The sequence below is a fragment of the Myotis lucifugus genome, unplaced genomic scaffold (assembly GCF_000147115.1).
Source record: "Myotis lucifugus unplaced genomic scaffold, Myoluc2.0 scaffold_1225, whole genome shotgun sequence".
Classification (NCBI taxonomy): Eukaryota; Metazoa; Chordata; class Mammalia; order Chiroptera; family Vespertilionidae; genus Myotis; species Myotis lucifugus.
Window position 1 is genome coordinate 63,207 of NW_005872273.1, and position 17,410 is coordinate 80,616.

General features: G+C 59.8%; 1 protein-coding gene across 1 annotated transcript in view; it reads left to right on the plus strand.

The window, feature by feature from the left end:
• LOC102421155 (NAD kinase-like) overlaps positions 1–17,080 on the plus strand; it is a 19,090-nt gene extending 2,010 nt beyond the window's left edge. The window contains 11 exon segments of the mRNA XM_014449497.2: positions 10,211–10,426; positions 11,945–12,028; positions 13,916–14,045; positions 14,464–14,572; positions 14,649–14,734; positions 15,157–15,259; positions 15,751–15,905; positions 16,105–16,204; positions 16,363–16,472; positions 16,474–16,521; positions 16,946–17,080. Of these exon segments, the coding sequence (XP_014304983.1) occupies positions 10,211–10,426; positions 11,945–12,028; positions 13,916–14,045; positions 14,464–14,572; positions 14,649–14,734; positions 15,157–15,259; positions 15,751–15,905; positions 16,105–16,204; positions 16,363–16,472; positions 16,474–16,521; positions 16,946–17,065 (1,261 nt within the window). The 3' untranslated portion in view covers positions 17,066–17,080.
• Positions 17,081–17,410: the final 330 nt, after the last annotated feature.

Below are 17,410 nucleotides of genomic sequence, written 5' to 3' on the forward strand. Positions count from 1 at the left end.
CCGGGGGCCAGGCTAGGAAGATGAGCAGCTTGGGGTACTGGAATTTACGAGACAACCCAGGGGGGGGGTTGGGCCCTCAAGCGCCCTAGGCAAGCGAACGGTGAGTGCGCGCCGCTCCTCGGCCCAGCCCGCGCGCCTGGGGTCGCAGAGTCGGGGGGTGTGGACGCCGTATGCGCCGGCCGCTGCCGGTCCGGGAACGCGGGGTCTCCCGGACCTGGGCCGGGCCTGCGGCGGCGACCCCCACCCGGACCCGGGACCCCGATCCACGGACCCTGCTGGGCGGGACGCTGAGAGACCGGCCCCGGGCAGCGGTCAGTCTCCGAGTCGTTTGTCCCGGGCGCTGCCCCAGGCCCTGCCGCCGAGCGCGCTTCGCTCCGGAATAACCGGTTCTCGTCGCTGGCCGGCAGCGCTTCTCGCCGCGCCCTCCAGGGCCGGGGGCGGGGCGGGGAGCGGATCTCCGATTTCGCCGGACAGTGCCCTTCAGGCCCTTCTCCGGGATGGGGCTTCCTCGGGATGGAGTCCCGCCCCCCAGGCCTTGCTGACCTCTATCCCCGCCCCCCCCCCCCCCCCCCGGCTTTCCTCGCCGTCACCTTTGCCCCCGCCGCGAGGCTCGAGCAGCGCTCACAGTGGTTGCGCTGGGCGGCCCTCGAGATGGCGCTCCTGGGGGTTATGTCACCAGCGCCAAACCGCGTGCCACCCCCAGGCGACGGCGGAGGGGTCCCCCAGCCGGCCACGCAGCATTCTTGGGGCGCCTGGGTGGTGGACGCGGAGGGGGGGCCGTGCCCTCGATAAGCAAGGAGCTCGGCGTTCGGATGAGGAGGTGCAACCTGCCGAATGCAGAGGCCGGCGGTGCTCATGGGAGTTGGTGGCCTATGTATTGTTTTTTGTTTTTTCCCCAACATATTTTTATTGATTTCAGAGAGGAGGGGAGAGGGAGAGAGAGAGAGAGAAACATCAGTGATGAGAAGGGGTCATTGATCGGCTGCCTCCTGCACGCCCCCTACTGGGGATCCCACCCGGCGTGTGCCCTGACCCTGACCCCTGACCTCTGACCGGGGATCGAACCGTGACCTTCAGGTTCATAGGTCGGCCCTCAACCACTGAGCCACACCCTGGACCCGCCCGCGGCCTATTTCCTTATGACCTGAAATCACAGCTTCTCTGCAGGCCTGACTGTTACCGCAGCTAGAGGGACCCTGGAGCGGGGGCTGGGCGGGGGGACAGGCCCCGGCCTCCTGGGCTTCACCGCCACCCCACCTGCCCTGCTGACCACTGAGGGCCTCAGGCCCTGGGTGCTGGACCAGTGCAGGCAGCTGGTGCCTGCTGGTGGCTGGTGGCTGCCCGTTGGCACCCACTCCGCTCCTTGCCGTTCTCCGAGTTCCGCACATCAGGACAGGTAGATGGCAGTATCACAGCGGGTGAAGGTGCGGGGTGCCCGCTCACTGCAGGGGGACCAGGTGGGCGAGGGCTGGCTGAGCAGACCCGTGTGTCCTCACCTGCCGGGAGGGTGCTGCCGCCCCTCACAAAGCCCCTTCGGGTCCCTGATGCTGGAAGGTGTGGGCTGAAGGTCAGGCTTCTGCCCCACGTAGAACTTTCTAGAAGTCTTGGTGAGGGCCAGTCTCACCACATCCTTGCTGGCCTGGGGGGAGAGGAAACGACGAGGTAATAGGGGCCCCCCCCCCGCCCCCAGCTCAATACTGACTAGTGAGGTTGGACAGTTCCCCATTTCTGTGACCAAATGAAGTTTCCTTTTTTATTCAGTTTCAACAAATATGTTGTGTGTGTGTGTGTGTGTGTGTGTAAACTGATTTCAGAGAGGAAGGGAGAGAGAGAAACATGAATGATGAGAGAGAATCATCACGTCCCACACGGGATCAAGCCGCAACCCGGGCCTGTGCCCTGACTAGGAATCGACTGTGACCTCCTGGTTCATAGGCCGAAGCTCAACCACTGAGCCCCGCCGGCCCGGCAACAAGTGCACATGGAAAACTCACCGGAATCATGATTTAGGTTCATGTCTGTCTGTCTGTGTGTGTGACTTGGGTTGAGTTTTTTATACATTTACTCGGGCACCTCACTGTGTCTCCTCACCATTCGCCTCTGAATACTCCGTTACAGGCTCCGGCACAGTTTTCTAATTAAACTCCCCCCACGCAGAAGTTGTTTGTTCAAATTAGGTTCCTGCTGTCAGGAGCTTGAATGAACTTGGATAGAGTTAGAATTTCAGCTTTTCAGAACAGTTAGCCACCAAGCAGACTTGAGTTAAATGTGCTCCTGACTCACCATTGTCAGAAAAGTATGCTGTGGAGGGAACACTTTAAGTTTTAAAATATTCAGTGTGATTATTTTTTTTTTTTAAATATATTTTATTGATTTTTTACAGAGAGGAAGGGAGAGAGATAGAGAGTTAGAAACATCGATGAGAGAAACATCGATCAGCTGCCTGCTGCACACCTCCTACTGGGGATGTGCCTGCAACCCAGGTACATGCCCTTGACCGGAATCGAACCCGGGACCCTTGAGTCCACAGGCCAACGCTCTATCCACTGAGCCAAACCGGCTTCGGCAGTGTGATTATTTTATAAAATAGTTTACTGCCTGGTCATCAAACAGCTTCTAGATAATCTATGATAATAAAAGCGTAATATGCAAATCGACTGAACGGCTGAGTAGCAGAACGACTGTCTGGACGACCTTCGGACAAAGCCGGGGCTGCGAGGGCGGAGGCAGCGGGCTGCGAAGGCCCGCTCTTGCACGGACTTCTTGCATCGGCCTCTGGTGTGTAATAAATAGACAGTTCGTAAGTACATTTGCATTTTGTGGTTTGGATTGGCTTACCATACTTTATCAACTGTTTCGAGATACTTACGAACTCCCAGGAGGCCGTAGAAATGGTACAAGAGAAGCAAGCGTTCCTCGCCCGGTGCCCAGGGTTGCCGCCCACACGGAGGGCACAGTAACGGGAGCACCAGGAAGTGGACGTGGGAAAATGCCTGCAGGACACCACCCTCTGCCGTGCCACCAGTCTTCCCGCGTGTGCCTGCGTGTTCGCTGTGTGTGCGTTGGTGTGGCTGCTCCCCGCACCCTGCCCGCCCTTCCCAGCCGCCCCGGCCCCTTCTCTGGCTCGACGCCCCTCGCTGATTGCTGGGCAGTGAGTGGGTCCTTCAGACTGTGGCCCTTTGCGACTGGCTTTGGCCCTCAGCTTGATGCCTCCTCTTAGGTCCATCTGGGCAGACGAGGTGTGTGCCCTGCTGGGAGTCAAACCCCAACCTCTTGCGTACGGTCGACGCTCCACCCAACAGTCACGCCGGGCCGAGTGCAGGCTTTTAGGGGGACAGTTCTCCTCTGTGACAGAGGCCCAGGTGCTGCCGGTGCTGGGCTGTCAGTTTTTATAAGAAACTGCCGGACTGTTTTCCAGAGGACTGTGCTCGCTCCTCCCTCCCCACCCCTCCCCTGCGCAGGACAGCTCTCGCCCCCTCTCTGGCTCTTCCTCATTTGGGTGGTCCTGGTGGGTGCATGGCCACTCCTCATGGCCCAGGAGCCTTCGCAGGCTGGCTCCTCCGGCTCTAGTTCGCGTGGATTCGATCCTTGTGTCTTGTGAGTATCTACGCCCTGGGCACCGTCCTTGGTGGCTGGCTAGTTCGCTGTTTTCTCGTCTGTAGCTTGTTTTTAATCCTTGACCGGGTCTCCCACAGAGCAAGTTGCTGAGTGAAATCCAGTTTATCTGTTTTTTTCCCTTTTATGGGCTGTGCTTTTTATATCGCGTATAAGCAGTCCTCTCTGGCCCTGAGTCCCTGTGTTTTCTTGTAACAGTTTCCTAGTTGGCACTTGTCCTGTGTGATGGATTCGATCCACTTGGAGCTGAGGGTTGTTGCTGTGAAGTTTAGGTTGTTCGCTCTCAGGACCATTTGGGTGCTCTCATGCCCAGGACCATTTGTGGAAGTTCTTTCCTCGCTGAGCGGCTTGTGTGCCTTCGGCAGAAGTCGCTGAGCTCGTGGCCGGGGCCTGCCTGTCTCTAGGCTCAGGCTGCTCCCCGGACCTGGGCCTGGATTGTTCCAGTTAGAGAGCAAGTCTTGTGTGTGTGTTTTACATTGATTTTTAGAGAGAGAAGGAGGGAGGGAGAAGTGAGAGAGAGAGAGAGACATCTATCAGCTGCCTCCTGCGCGCGGGAGCCGGAGACCCAGCACGTGCCCGGACCAGGACTCAAACCTTTGAGTGTGCGGACGACAACTGCGCCACAGTGGCCAGGGCTGGAGAGTAAGTCTTAATCAGAGAGCGAGCCTCCCCTTGTTCTTTTTATGGTGCTAGCTGTTCGAGTGCCTTCACTTCCTACCCGTTTAGAAGAAGCTCATCCTCGCTGCAAAGCAGTCTCGTGCGGATTTTACAGTTGATTCGACCGTTTTGGGAGAAGTGATGCCTGACCTTCCAGCCCAGGAGCAGGGTGTCCCCGATTCACATCTTCTCTGATTCCTCGCGTTAGTGTTTCATTAGCTCAGCACACAGGCCCTCCACATGGTTGTTTTTTAATTTAATTTTTTATTTATTTAGAGAAAGGAAGGAAGGAGGGGAGAGAGAGGTTTGTTGTTCACTTACTTGTGCATTCACTTGTTGCTTCTTGTATGTGCCCTGACCAGACATTGAACCCACAACCTTGGTGTATTGGGATGACGCTCTAACCCACTGAGCTACCTGGCCAGGGCTCTCTACATATTTTGTTATGTTTACATCTCATTATTATTTTTTTAAATATATTTTATTGATTTTTTACAGAGAGGAAGGGAGAGGGATAGGGAGTTAGAAACATCGATGAAAGAGAAGCATCGATCAGCTGCCTCTTGCACACTCCCCACTGGGGATGTGCCCGCAACCAAGGTACATGCCCTTGACTGGAATCGAACCCGGGACCCTTGAGTCCGCAGGCCGACGCTCTATCCACTGAGCCAAACCGGTCAGGGCTCATTAATTTTTAAGTATATTTTTATTATTGATTTCAGAGAGGAAGAGAGAAATAGAAACATCAGTGATGAGAGAGAATCGTGGATCGGCTGCCTCCTGCACGCCCACACTGGCACTCGAGTCTGAAACCTGGGCATGTGCCCTGACTGGGAATTGAACCATGACCTCCTGGTTCATAGGTCAGTGCTCAACCCCTGAGCCACGCCGGCCGGGCACATCTCATTATTTTTAAAGTGACGGTAGATGACTTTTTACTTCACTCTCCATCTGCTTTGCCTGCTGTGCCGGCCGGACGTCTGCATTGTACTGTCAGGCAGAGTGGCGAGAGCAGACCGCAGCCTGGCCCGCCCTGTCGGGGAAGACATTCACCATTAAGTTGGATGTCAGCTGTAGGTGCCTGTGGATGTTCTTTATCGAGGTCAGGACAGTCCTCCCTGTTCCTGGTAACGGAGAGTCTGTGTCATAAGCGGGCGTGGAGTTTTGTGCATCAGTTGATGCCATCAGGTGAGTTTCCTTCTTGCCTTGCTGATGTGCTGCCTTCCGTTGGTTGAGCCAACCTTGCATTCCCAGAGCAAACCCATTGGCGATTGGTTTATTCCTTTTAAGCATATATTGTGTTCAAAGTAAGGCTACTCTGGGAGCATAAAACATCCCCCCCGAGGGTTGGAGTGACGTCTGTAATGGGTGAACTGCAGGCAGAAGTGGAGACAGCGCCACCTGCGTGCTTAGCTCTAGCAGCCGTGTCCAGCTCTTCCAGGACCAGCCGAGCTGTGGGTTAGGGCTGGGCTGGGAAAGGGCCTCTGGCTCCTCCCGGTGCAGCTGGGGGACCCTCATTGCCTGCTGGTGCAGGCGGGGCTGGGGTAGTGGTCTTCTGCCTGCGAGGGAGCCTGCCCTCGGCACTCTGTACAATGCTAAGTGCCCGACTTCCTAACTAATAAACGAATTTAGAAATTAAACTTTGAGCACTGGTTACAGACTTTATTTTTTTAAAATATTTTATTGATTTTTTATAGAGAGGAATAGAGAGTTAGAAACATCCACGAGAGAGAAACATGGATCAGCTGCCTCCTGCACACCCCCTACTGGGGATGTTGCCCACAACCAAGGTACACGCCCTTGACCGGAATCGAACCCGGGACTTCAGTCCGCAGGCCGACACTCTATCCACTGAGCCAAACCGGTTAGGGCTGGTTACAGACTTTAACTCCCTCATCCATTTAAATGATAATTACATCGAATGAATTATTCTTCTGATGTTACCCATAACATCAAACAAAATACACAAAAATCTAATGATTATAAAATTATAACCATTTTGAACGTTTCGGCATCATGGGTTTAATTCATTCATTTGCCTTATCTTATCGAGGCCTAGTACCCTTACCAGGTGGTTATTTCTGTCCCTTCTTGGAATGAGAGTTTTCCACAGGCTTCTAGGGTTACAGCCTCCCCGCCGGCTCAGGCTCAGTGACCACGGCTCACGCCCAGCCATTTCCGTTGTCATTTTATCGGCATTATTTCCCCGCTTCTCTCACCTCTGGGCGTTTGGAGGCGGCCTGGCCTGCCTTCCACACGGGTCAGTTCCTTGCAGCCTGAGGCCAGCCCTGCCTGTGCTCCTCAGGTCTGTTGGCCAGAGCGTTGGGCGGGGAGACGGCAGGCATTGTTTCCATGGGCCAGGGAGCTGCGTCTGCGGGGTCCTCTCGCCTCCCAGGGCCCTTGGCCAGCTCAGGCCTTGGGTCTCTGTTGGGCCTCCCTGCTGTGTCTGCTGTGGTTGAGCAGGGGCCTGGGAGTGTTGGCCCAGACGCCAGCTGTGTGACCTGGCCCGGGCGTGGTGGCGTGGTTGCCTGGTTCCATGCCACCTGTCCCTGCTCCTGGTTTTGGCTCCGCTGGGGGGGGGCGGGTGGGCAGGGGGAGATAGGGCAGCAGGGTGGGCGGCCTGCCCTGGTGTTTGACGCCTGTCATGTCCCCCGTGTCTGCCCCAGGTGCTTTTCCTATGCTCTGCCACCTTCCCTGTGGGCTCTCAGATATCACTGGGCCCAATTCGAACCATTTCCTTGTTGGAGCGTGGCCTGCGGGCTGTCGACTGGCCTCCCTGAGCGGGTCAGAGGAGATTGACATGTTTTGCTGGTGCCTCTGCGTTCGTGGGGGCGGCCTCCAGGCCTCTGGGTGCCAGCCCATGACTCAGTTTTTAGGTCTGAACAACCCTTCCAGTTGTGGGCCCATGTGGGGTCGCTCCTCTCATCTGTGGTGCCGGCCTCCTGGGGTCGAGGGAGGACTCCTGGGGCCTCCTGGGGTCGAGGGAGGACTCCTGGGGTCGAGAGGGGACTCCTGGGGTCGAGGGAGGACTCCTGGGGTCGAGGGAGGCCTGGGTGGGTTAATCCAGGGAAGTGCCAGCCAATGCTCAGTGCGGTGGCTGTTGGGCAGTTTGAATAAGGAAGTAAGGGAGCCACCTGGGTTTTCACCGTCAAGCCCTGTCCCTGGCTGTGGTCCTCCTGCCAATCCTGCCTTTCGACCTCACCCTCCAGCTTCCTCCGGGCTCCTTGCCAGACCCCCTTCTTTTGGCTACTCAGTGGGGGCTCCACCGGTTCAGTCCTGTGTCTCCTGGCCCCACCCTGGGGCGGCATCAGCTCCTGGTTGAGTGCTCACCCCTGAGCGCCAGCCTCTGGGGCAGCAGCCCTTAGGGGCTGGGGGACCTTTTAGGCCCCGAGAGCCTGAGCAGAACAATGTCAGTGTCTGTAGCTTCAGTTGTAGGTCAGGGAGGGAGGGAGGGAGACCCAGTGAAAGGGGGGGGAGGGGACCGCGGGGGGGAGGCGCAGGCGTTCCCTGGGGAGGTGCCCGCAACCAAGGTACATGCCCTTGACCGGAATCGAACCTGGGACTCTTGAGTCCGCAGGCCGACGCTCTAGCCACTGAGCCAAACCGGTTAGGGCGTTTGTACATACTCTTGCTACAATCCTTTGTCACGTGTGTTTAGCAGATGTTTTCTGTCACCCACCGCGTGTATTTCCCTGTATTAACGGTCTGGTGAAGGTGAAAGGTTTCAGTCATAACGAGGTTCGGTTTCTCTTAGTCTGTGCTGTTCGTGTTCTGTTTAAAAGCCTTCGCCAGAGCCACGGCCACTGAGACTGCCCAGCGCTGGAGCCACGGCCACTGAGACTGCCCAGCGCCAGAGCCACGGCCACTGAGACTGCCCAGCGCTCCCTCCAGCGCGGGGGGAGCTCCGTGTGCCTGCCTGGGAGGGGCTGCGGCCCTGGCAGAGGGGACAGGGCCTCCCGGGGTCGCCCGCGCCGCTGCTGAAACCCACTGGCCGCCTCGGGGAGGGTGTCCTCCGTCCCTGGCCTGCCTGTCCGTCTTGTGTCGGCACCACACGCAGCTCACGGCAGCGCTGCTCTCCCCCGGGCTCAGCGGGCCGGTCCCTTCCCCTCTTCCCCTTCCAGAGGGATTTAGGCTCAGCTTGTCCTTCTTCACAGGGAAGCCGCTGGTTTGCTGTGGATGTGGGGGGGCCTGTGAGTGTAGGGGGGGACTGAGGGAACTGTCCCCTCCTGTCCTCAGCGGCTGTCCTTCCTCACTTGTTTCCTCTGACCTGTCTGCCGCCTTCTGTCTTTTCTGCATAGATTCTGCAACTTCCTTATTGGGGCGTAATTGACATGTCACAGGGTGTGAGTGGCAGGAGTGCCCCACTTTAGATAGTTCGTATTTGTCGCAAAACATCCCACAGCAGGGCCCCTACCACCCACCACTGCGAGTCTCGGGCCTTTTGTCCGATGAGAAGTTCACACGTGCGACTTGGTGCTGGTTAACTCCAGCCCGAGCTGTGTGCTGCCCGCTCCGGCCCAGGCCGCTCACCGGACCCTGGGAAGCAGCCCCACACTGTCCGCTGTGCCCCTCACGTGCTGTGCTTTAGTGCCGGGTCTGGTGCTTTTGAAGCCCAGCTTAGTGTTCGTTGCTGGTTTACAGAAGTGCTGCTGGTTTGTGTGCATTCGCTGCCTCCTGCAGTCTTGCTGAGGAGCTCGCCTGTTGGGTGTAGTCACTCTGGTAGCTTCCTGAAGGCTTTCTGCACAGAAGGCCCTGCACCTGCCGCAGTCCCGCCTCCGATGCTGTTCTGTCTCGTCATCTTGCCTCGGTGCTTCCGTCACCTCGGCTGTGAGCCTCGGGTCCAGGGGGCTGTCGGACCCTCGGTGGTTCTGGTTCTCGGTGACTTTCACCCCCAGGACAGTGTCACCTGGGGCTCAGGGCTCCTCGGGCGCCTGCAGTGCGGGGGTGGGGTGCCTTCAGGGATCCCGTCACCTTTGACCTCCCCTGGCGGCCCAGGCCTGCCCAGAGCCCTCCCCTCCCCTCCGCACACTCCCCGCTGGTGCCAGCCCTGCCTCCTGGAGGAGGAGGCTGCGTCCCTGCTCTGGACGGTGTGTGTCCTGGCCCGGCCGCCTGTTCCTGTGGAGGCTGGTGTGGCCTCACCCTGCTGGTCCCCGGCCTGGGGTCGTCCTCAGCCAGGGCCTGTCCTCCCTCCACGCTGACTCCTGGGAGGGACACCTTCGGGGTCACGGCCCCGGCACTGGGGGAGGTCAGTCTCTCTCTCTCTCTCTCTCACTCATCAGTTGGGAATTTTCTTAGAAAATCACTTCATGATCCAAGTTGTCACCTCTCCGGCCTTATTAGGCTTCCTTGACTCCCAGCCCTGGTGAGTGTGTGAGCGCATTCCTCCCGCTCGCGCTCAGGAATCCCGGGGGCCAGGCTGCGGCTTCCTGTTGACACGGAGCCTTCCTTTTCTGACCGGTGCTGTGTCCACGAGGAGCTGAGCGCCGAGTGGGTGGGAAGAGCCGGTGGCCCGGGTTTTGCCTCTGCTCCGCCGCGGGTTCCTGGCCCCTCACGCGGTTCGGAGGTTGAGGCTTTCTTCGCGGATGAAACGGGTCCGCTCGGTGGCTGTTTCTTGGACGGAAGCGCAGGCTCTGCTTGCAGGGCACGGAGTCCAGTGTGCCTGCTGCCGCCTTAGTTACGTTTGTTCAGCTTTTCTGGACTGAGAGGCGTTTAAAATGCCCCTGGATTCTCTCTCTTAACTGCTGTGTCCCACCGGGTTCGTGAGAGAAGTGCGGTCGCCACTCTCGCTTCTGGCCGTTTGAATCCTCTGATTCATTGAACCACGGACGCTCTTGGGCGCCTGGGACGGGGCGGGCCCTGGTGGGGCCGTCAGCACTTCGGGCGGAGCGGTGGCAGCTCTGTGCGTCGTCTCTTACTTGCTTTATTTTATTAAATTAAGGGATTGGTGTTCGGACCGAAGCCCTTGTTCATCGATGATGGAGATGGAGCCGGAGAAAGTCAACGTGCGGAGGGGGCTGAGCGCAGACACGTCCTCCTACCGCTGTGCCGCCTGCCACGGGGATGAAGACGGTCTGATGGTCCACCCCATCCGGGGTCGCGCCAAGTCCCGCAGCCTGTCTGCCTCGCCCGCCCTGGCGAGCACCAAGGAGTTCAGGTACGACGGCCCTCCTCGGCCCAGCACATCCCAGCTGCACGCGCACACGCGCTCGGCGCTGCCCAGCTCTGTCCTCAGTGTGGCCCAGGCCCCGTTCCCGGCTGGGCTGGCGGGGCCGCCGCAGCCACAGGGCGGTCGGACCAGTGTCCCTACCTCCACCCCCGGCCGGCGCCGCTGCTCTTGCACAAGACCTTGAGTCACAGTGTGCAGATCGGCGTGCGACCTGCCGGGCAGGCGAGGTGATGACACCTGGGGGCCCGGCTCTGGTTCCCGGAACAGTAAACACCAGGGCTCGGGGGAAGCTGCCACAGTGACTTTGCCTCTGGAGCCGGGGCCGCGTCTGACAGGCCAGGGGCATCCTGGGAGTAGCGCATGGCGGTGCCAGGTGAGGTGGAGGAGCCCACAGCGCCTTCACTGGGTGTGGCGCGGCGACAGGTGCTGGCAGGGTTTTCTGGGTAGAAAGTCCTCACCCACATGGGGGGAGGGCAGCCGGAGCCTCTGGGCCAGGCAGCTTCTCCCAGGTGTCTTCCTCCTGAGTTTTGCTGACCTTCCGCACCCAGGCCACAAGGTGCGGTGTGGCTCCCGGCAGCGGGCTCTGGGCTTGGCTCTGTGGGTGTGTGTCACACACCCTTCGTTCTTCGCTCTGGTGCAGCGGCCAGGGGCACGTCGGCCTGTGGGTGTCAGCAGGGGAGGGGAGAACGCCCCGCCCCAGCTCCACACTGACGCAGCAAATCCACTGCAGACCCATTTCCAAGCTCTTTGTCCCCGAGCCCTGGGGTGGCTCCGTGCTCGCCCTTGAGGGCTGTGAGCTCCAGCCTGAGCCAGACCTGGGCGCAGGCGGCTGCTGCCCAGGAGGGAGCCTGCTCTGTGTGCGGGGGAGGAGGGCGTGGAGCCCTGAGCTCAGCAGTGAGACCAGCTCCCTGTGGCAATCCTTGTGGAAGAGCCTGCGAGGTCCTTGGAGGCTGGGGGTGGGGGGGACGCATCCCCCTGCTCTGACAAGCCAGGCGTCCTTCTGGTGGGGCGGGCACTAGTCCCCCAAGGCCGAGAGAAGGGAGGGCACCGAGGCACCCAGGATGTGCTGGCCGCAGTGCCCTCGTCCAGAGGCTTGTGATTCTGTCACCTCTCAGTTCCTGGGAAGTGGGGCGCTCAGGAGCGTCGTCTTTGTTGACAGGCGGCTTGAGGGGGGGGGGTCCCTGTTAGCATCTAGGGTCCCAGGGATGGTTTCCTGCAGTCTCAGGCCCAGGTGTAGGCCGAGGACTGGTCCCACAGGCAGCCTGCACAGGCCCAGGTTCCAGGCCGTCCCCAAGGTCAGGGCCCTGTTCTGGGGTGGGTCCTGGTTCTGAGGCTGGTGCCAGGTGTGCCCAGGTGTCTCCAGTGGCTGTGCTACCTGGACAGCCCAGGGCGGCGTCCTCCGGGACCACACAGGACAAGTGCTGTCATTTGGATGAAAGCGTTTCCGAGAAGCTGATACCGGCTGCACTGAGCCACACGCCGTCACCTGCTGTGCTCTCTCCACAGGAGGACCCGCTCTCTGCACGGGCCATGCCCAGTGACCACTTTTGGACCAAAGGCCTGTGTGCTGCAGAACCCCCAGACCATCATGTGAGTGTGTGGGGGGGTGCTCCCTGCCTGGGGCGTCCAGTGGGGTCGCTGTGTGTGGAGGCTCTGGTGCTGAGTGAGAAGTCGCTCAAGTGGGTGTCTCCAGTGCCTTTGAGAATGGGGCCGGGGGGGGGGGGGGGGCAAGTATGCCCAGTTTTGATTTGACTTGATTTGATTTTTCAGTAAAAAATCTAGGAAGAAAATGCCATATATTATACTCGCACACTTGGTGGGGCAAATATGTTTCTCCTTTAATTGTTTCCAAAATGCAAGACGTTGGCTGTTTGGAGAATCTGAGTGACTTGTTGGAGGAGATCGTGCCTCCAGGTGCTGTTCCCACATCTGCTCTGGAGCCGCCCTGGGGCCGCGCACCTGCGGTGGCCTGTGGCCGAGGAGACGTGTTTGTTTATTTATTTATATTTTTTTAAAAAGAGAAAGCATATTTTAAATATATATTTTATTGATTTTTTTACAGAGATAAAGGGAGAGGTATAGAGAGTTAGAAACATTGATGAGAAACATCAATCAGCTGCCTCCTGCACACTCCCCACTGGGGATGTGCCCGCAACCAAGGTACATGCCCTTGACCGGAATCGAACCCGGGACCTTTGAGTCCGCAGGCCAACGCTCTATCCACTGAGCCAAACCGGTTAGAGCAGGGGTGGGCAAACTTTTTGACTCGAGGGCCACAATGGGTTCTTAAACTGGACCGGAGGGCCGGAACAAAAGCATGGATGGAGTGTTTGTGTGAACTAATATAAATTCAAAGTAAACATCATTACATAAAAGGGTACGGTCTTTTTTTTTTTTTTTTTTTTTTTTTTTTTTTTTTAGTTTTATTCATTTCAAACGGGCCGGATCCAGCCCGCGGGCCGTAGTTTGCCCACGGCTGGGTTAGGGCCAAGGAGACATGTTTAAACGCTAAGCAGCCTGGCCCGGCCAGAGCGGCTCAGTGGGTGGAGCGCCATCCTGCGCTCGGAGAGGTGGCCTGTTCGCTTCCGTCAGGGCACGTGGCGGGTTTCAGACTCAGCCCCCAGCAGGGGGCGTGCAGGAAGCAGCTGTTGTTTCTCATCGCCGCTTCTCTCTCTCAAAAATCAATAAAAACATATTTTTAAAAATTATTAGAGCAGTTTTAGGTTCACAGCAAAATTGAGGGAGAGGTACATAGATTTCCCACCTGCCCCCACCATGCACATCCTCCTCACCACCGGCCCCTCGTCACCACCAGGCCCGGGTACATTGGGTCCTGGGTGCTGTGCGTTCTGGTGCACAGGCGTGTAGTGATGTGTTCACACGGTTACCACAGGCGTGTCACTGACCCCAGATCCTGCGACTGACTTTAAAGGGGGGTTTTTAGCTGTAAAAGTTGGGGGTCATCTGAGTTGCTCACGCAGAGGTGTGCCGTGGGCTGCACCACCCCGTGAACAAGTCAGCAGGAAGCCTGGGTCCTGCGGGTCTGCATGGCCTCCGGGCAGAGTCCGAAGCGGGTGGGTTGGGTGTCTGTGGGAGGCCTGGTGTCCTGCCTCCCATGGAGGGAGGGGTTGGGTGAGGGTGAGGGAGAGGGAAAGGGAGAGGGAGAAGGTGAGGGAGAGGGCGAGGGCGAGGGTGAGGGCACCCCGCAAAGGGCCCTGCTGGTCTGTCTGGGATCGGGTCTGCAGGGCTGTCACCCTAGGTGCTGTCGGGACTGAAAGCTCAGATCAGCGGGGAGATCAGGGACCAGAAAGGCGCACAGTGGGCGCTTCAGGCAGCAAGTGCCTGGGAGACACAGCTTCCCAGCCAGGGCCTTCCAGGCAGGAGGAGGGAGGCGGCCCCTCGGGACTTGGCTGGCCCGGCCCTAGGGCTGTTGACGCCTGTGGTGCACCTGCAGCAGCGAGAGCTCCTCTCCCTCAGGCACATCCAGGACCCTGCCAGCCAGCGGTTGACGTGGAACAAGTCCCCGAAAAGCGTCCTCGTCATCAAGAAGATCCGGGACGCCAGCCTGCTGCAGCCCTTCAAGGAGCTCTGCATGTACCTGATGGAGGTGTGCGGCGGCCCAGACCCCTCATCCCGCCAGCAGGACCCCCCGGGTGTCGGGGGGACACGGGCCCCGGGGTCTGAGCCAGCAGGACCCCCCGGGTGTCGGGGGGACACGGCCCCGGGTCTGAGCCAGCAGGACCCTCAGGGTGTCGGGGGGACACGGCCCCGGGTCTGAGCCAGCAGGACCCTCAGGGTGTCAGGGGGACACGGCCCTGGGGTCTGAGCCAGCAGGACCCTCAGGGTGTCGGGGGGACACGGCCCCGGGGTCTGAGCCAGGGTGGAGAGGCAGGAGGCTCGCTTCACAGCGGCCATCTGGGCAGTGAGGGCGATTCGCAGCCGAGACGCGGGAATTGGTCTCCCTGGTCGTAAAGCGCTGAGATGGCCAGCTGGGCCTCTGGGGCTGACGCACCCTCTGCCCCCAGGAGAACAACATGATCGTGTATGTGGAGAAGAAGGTTCTAGAAGACCCTGCTATTGTGGGTGACGACAGCTTCGGGCCCGTGAAGAAGAAGTTCTGCACCTTCCGAGAAGGTGAGCGCCTGCGCTGTGCCTGCGGGAACAGAGTCATGCTCCCTCCCGCGGCTGACGCGCCTCTCGCTCCTTCTAGACTATGACGACATTTCCAACCAGATCGATTTCATCATCTGCCTGGGCGGGGACGGGACCCTGCTCTACGCCTCCTCGCTCTTCCAGGTGAGTCCGTGCGGCCTCCCGCTGCAGGGCTGCGCAGGGAGCGTCAGGGTTCTCGGTCTGACGGATGCGGGTGCAGACAGCCAGCACCTCTCTGTGGTGCTGGAGCTGGGGGAGGGGCCGTGGGGGTGACCCTCCAGGGCCTGGGGTTCGGGTCCCTGGGTGGCCCCAGAGGGGAGAGTCTGCACAGGAGCCCAGCGGGCTGTCCTGAGCCCTGAGCCCACCTCACTCCTGCATGGCCCAGCCAGGGGTCAGAGGTCAGGCCTGGAGGCCGTGGAGAGGGCCCTCCTGGCCTTGCTGACCTCAGTGGTCACGTCACACGGCCTGGCGCCGCCCCCTGCAGGCACTGGCCCTGGGGAGCATGTGGTCAGCCACACGGGTGACCAGGACAACTGGTCAGCTAGTGACTGCTCCGTCGACCTCAGGGCAGCGTGCCTCCCGTCATGGCGTTCCACCTGGGCTCGCTGGGCTTCCTGACCCCCTTCAACTTTGAGAACTTTCAGACCCAAGTGACTCAGGTGATACAGGGTGAGTCGGAATGTTCTGGAACCCACAGCAGCTCTGAGCCCGGCCTCATCTTCTCCCTTGGTTTGGGGTTTTTTAAAGAGTTCAGGGAAACGTAGTATTTCAGGTTTCAGAGACCCCCCTCCCCCTATTGAGTTTATTGGGTGATGCTGGTTAACAGAACTACCGGTTTCCCGTGTACAGTCCCCAGCGCTGTACCGGGTGCTCACCACCCGCTCAAGTCTCCTCCCATCACCAGGTACCCCACACCTTCCCCCTCCTACTCCCCTCCCCCCTCCAAGGTTCAGCGATTTCTACACTTGATTGGCTCAGGCGTGTTTCCTAACATCGAGAAGTGTGAGCAGGTCCCAGGTCGAGGACACTGCGTGCCGAGTGGCAGTGGAGGGTTATCACAAAAGACAGAAGTGTTGCTCTCGCTTTGGGAGGAGAAAGGGGGGTCCCTGGTCAAGGGGGGGCTCTGCTTGCTATGAGGTGTGACCCGCCCGGGTCCCTAGGGAACGCAGCTATTATTCTCCGGAGCCGGCTGAAGGTCAAGGTCGTGAAGGAGCTCAGAGGGAAGAAGATGGCCATCCCTAACGGGGTCAGTGAGAATGGGGTGCTGGCCTCGGACTGGGACACGGAGGCCGGGAAGCAGGTCATGCAGCACCAGGTCAGTGGACACGTCCCTCAGCTGGTCCTCAGCTGTCTCCTGGCCTCGGGAGGGGAAGGTGGGGGACTTTGGTTGGACCCCAAGGGGAGTCCCCCCTCAGGACCTTCCAGACAGCCCAGGAGCAGCACAGGTGCCTGTGGCACAGACCCACCTGGAGGCTGCTCCGCCCCTCAGTGTGTGCTGGCCTCACCTCCCCCAGGTCTTAAACGAAGTGGTGATTGACAGAGGCCCCTCCTCCTACCTGTCCAACGTGGACGTCTACCTGGACGGGCACCTCATCACCACGGTGCAGGGTGATGGTATGTGGCATCGGGTCTGTCATGGGTGCCCTGGGACTCGACGCGGGCGGTGGGTGCATGGAGAGTGAGCCTACGTGGGCATCGGGTCTGTCGTGGGCGCCTTGGGACTCCACGAGGGCAGGGGGTGCATGGAGAGTGAGCCTGCAACTGCTCCTCAGGCGTGATCGTCTCCACCCCAACGGGCAGCACGGCATACGCAGTGGCGGCCGGGGCCTCCATGATCCACCCCAACGTGCCGGCCATCATGATCACTCCCATCTGTCCCCACTTGCGTGTCATTCCGGGCCATCGTGGTCCCTGCAGGAGTCGAACTCAAGGTTAGAGCCCTCGCCACCCTTTCCAGGCCGAGTTGTCGCCAGGGGGGCTCGTGGTGCTGACCTCCACTTCTGCCAGCGGCCTCGTCCCCCGGTTCCCCCGCAGGGTCCCCCCCTTCTGTCCTCATCTCTGCCCATTGGGCTCGCACTGCCGGGGGGTGGGGGGGGTGGGGGGGCCAGGGCTGCGCTGAGAGCTGGGCAGCCCCTCGGGGTGCTCTGTCCCCACGGAGTGGGGGCTGCTCTGCGTGGAGTCAGTGAGCTGGAGCAGGGCCTGGCCCTGGGTTCCAGCAGAGGGTGGACGTCTTCTCCTCCCAGAACTGGCCTTGGCCTCTAGCGGGTGCTGTGGGCACCTCCAAGGCCCCCCAGTCGGTGCCGCCCTCCAAGGCAGGGTTCTGAGATGTCACACCTGTCTTCTTGATCCCTGCAGATCATGTTGTCACCAGAAGCAAGGAACACCGTGTGGGTGTCCTTCGACGGACGGAAGAGGCAGGAGATCCGCCATGGAGACAGGTGGGTGGGCGCTGGGCCGGAGCAGGGTGAGGAGTGAGGGGTGTGCCCGCCTGCTGCCCTCCTCCTCCTGCCATGGGGTCCTTGTCTCACATTGTCACATGGGGACCCATGCCTGTCGGCAGCCTGTCACACACGCAGGTTGCTGTGTGGCCCTGTGGTCTGCTCTCCCTGGTGGGGAGAGATCGAGCTGCTCGTGGCTGCACCTGTCTGCTCTGTCTCTTCATCCTACCCACCTTGGGGTCCCCTCCAGGGACTGGGGTGGGCTGAGTGGGTTCATGGCTCTGTCCCAGGACATACAACAGTACCCCTGGGAGCCCTGGCCAGGCTGGAGAGCCAGGCCATGAAAAGGCTCCTCACTGATGAGGATGGGCCCTGCCTGAGG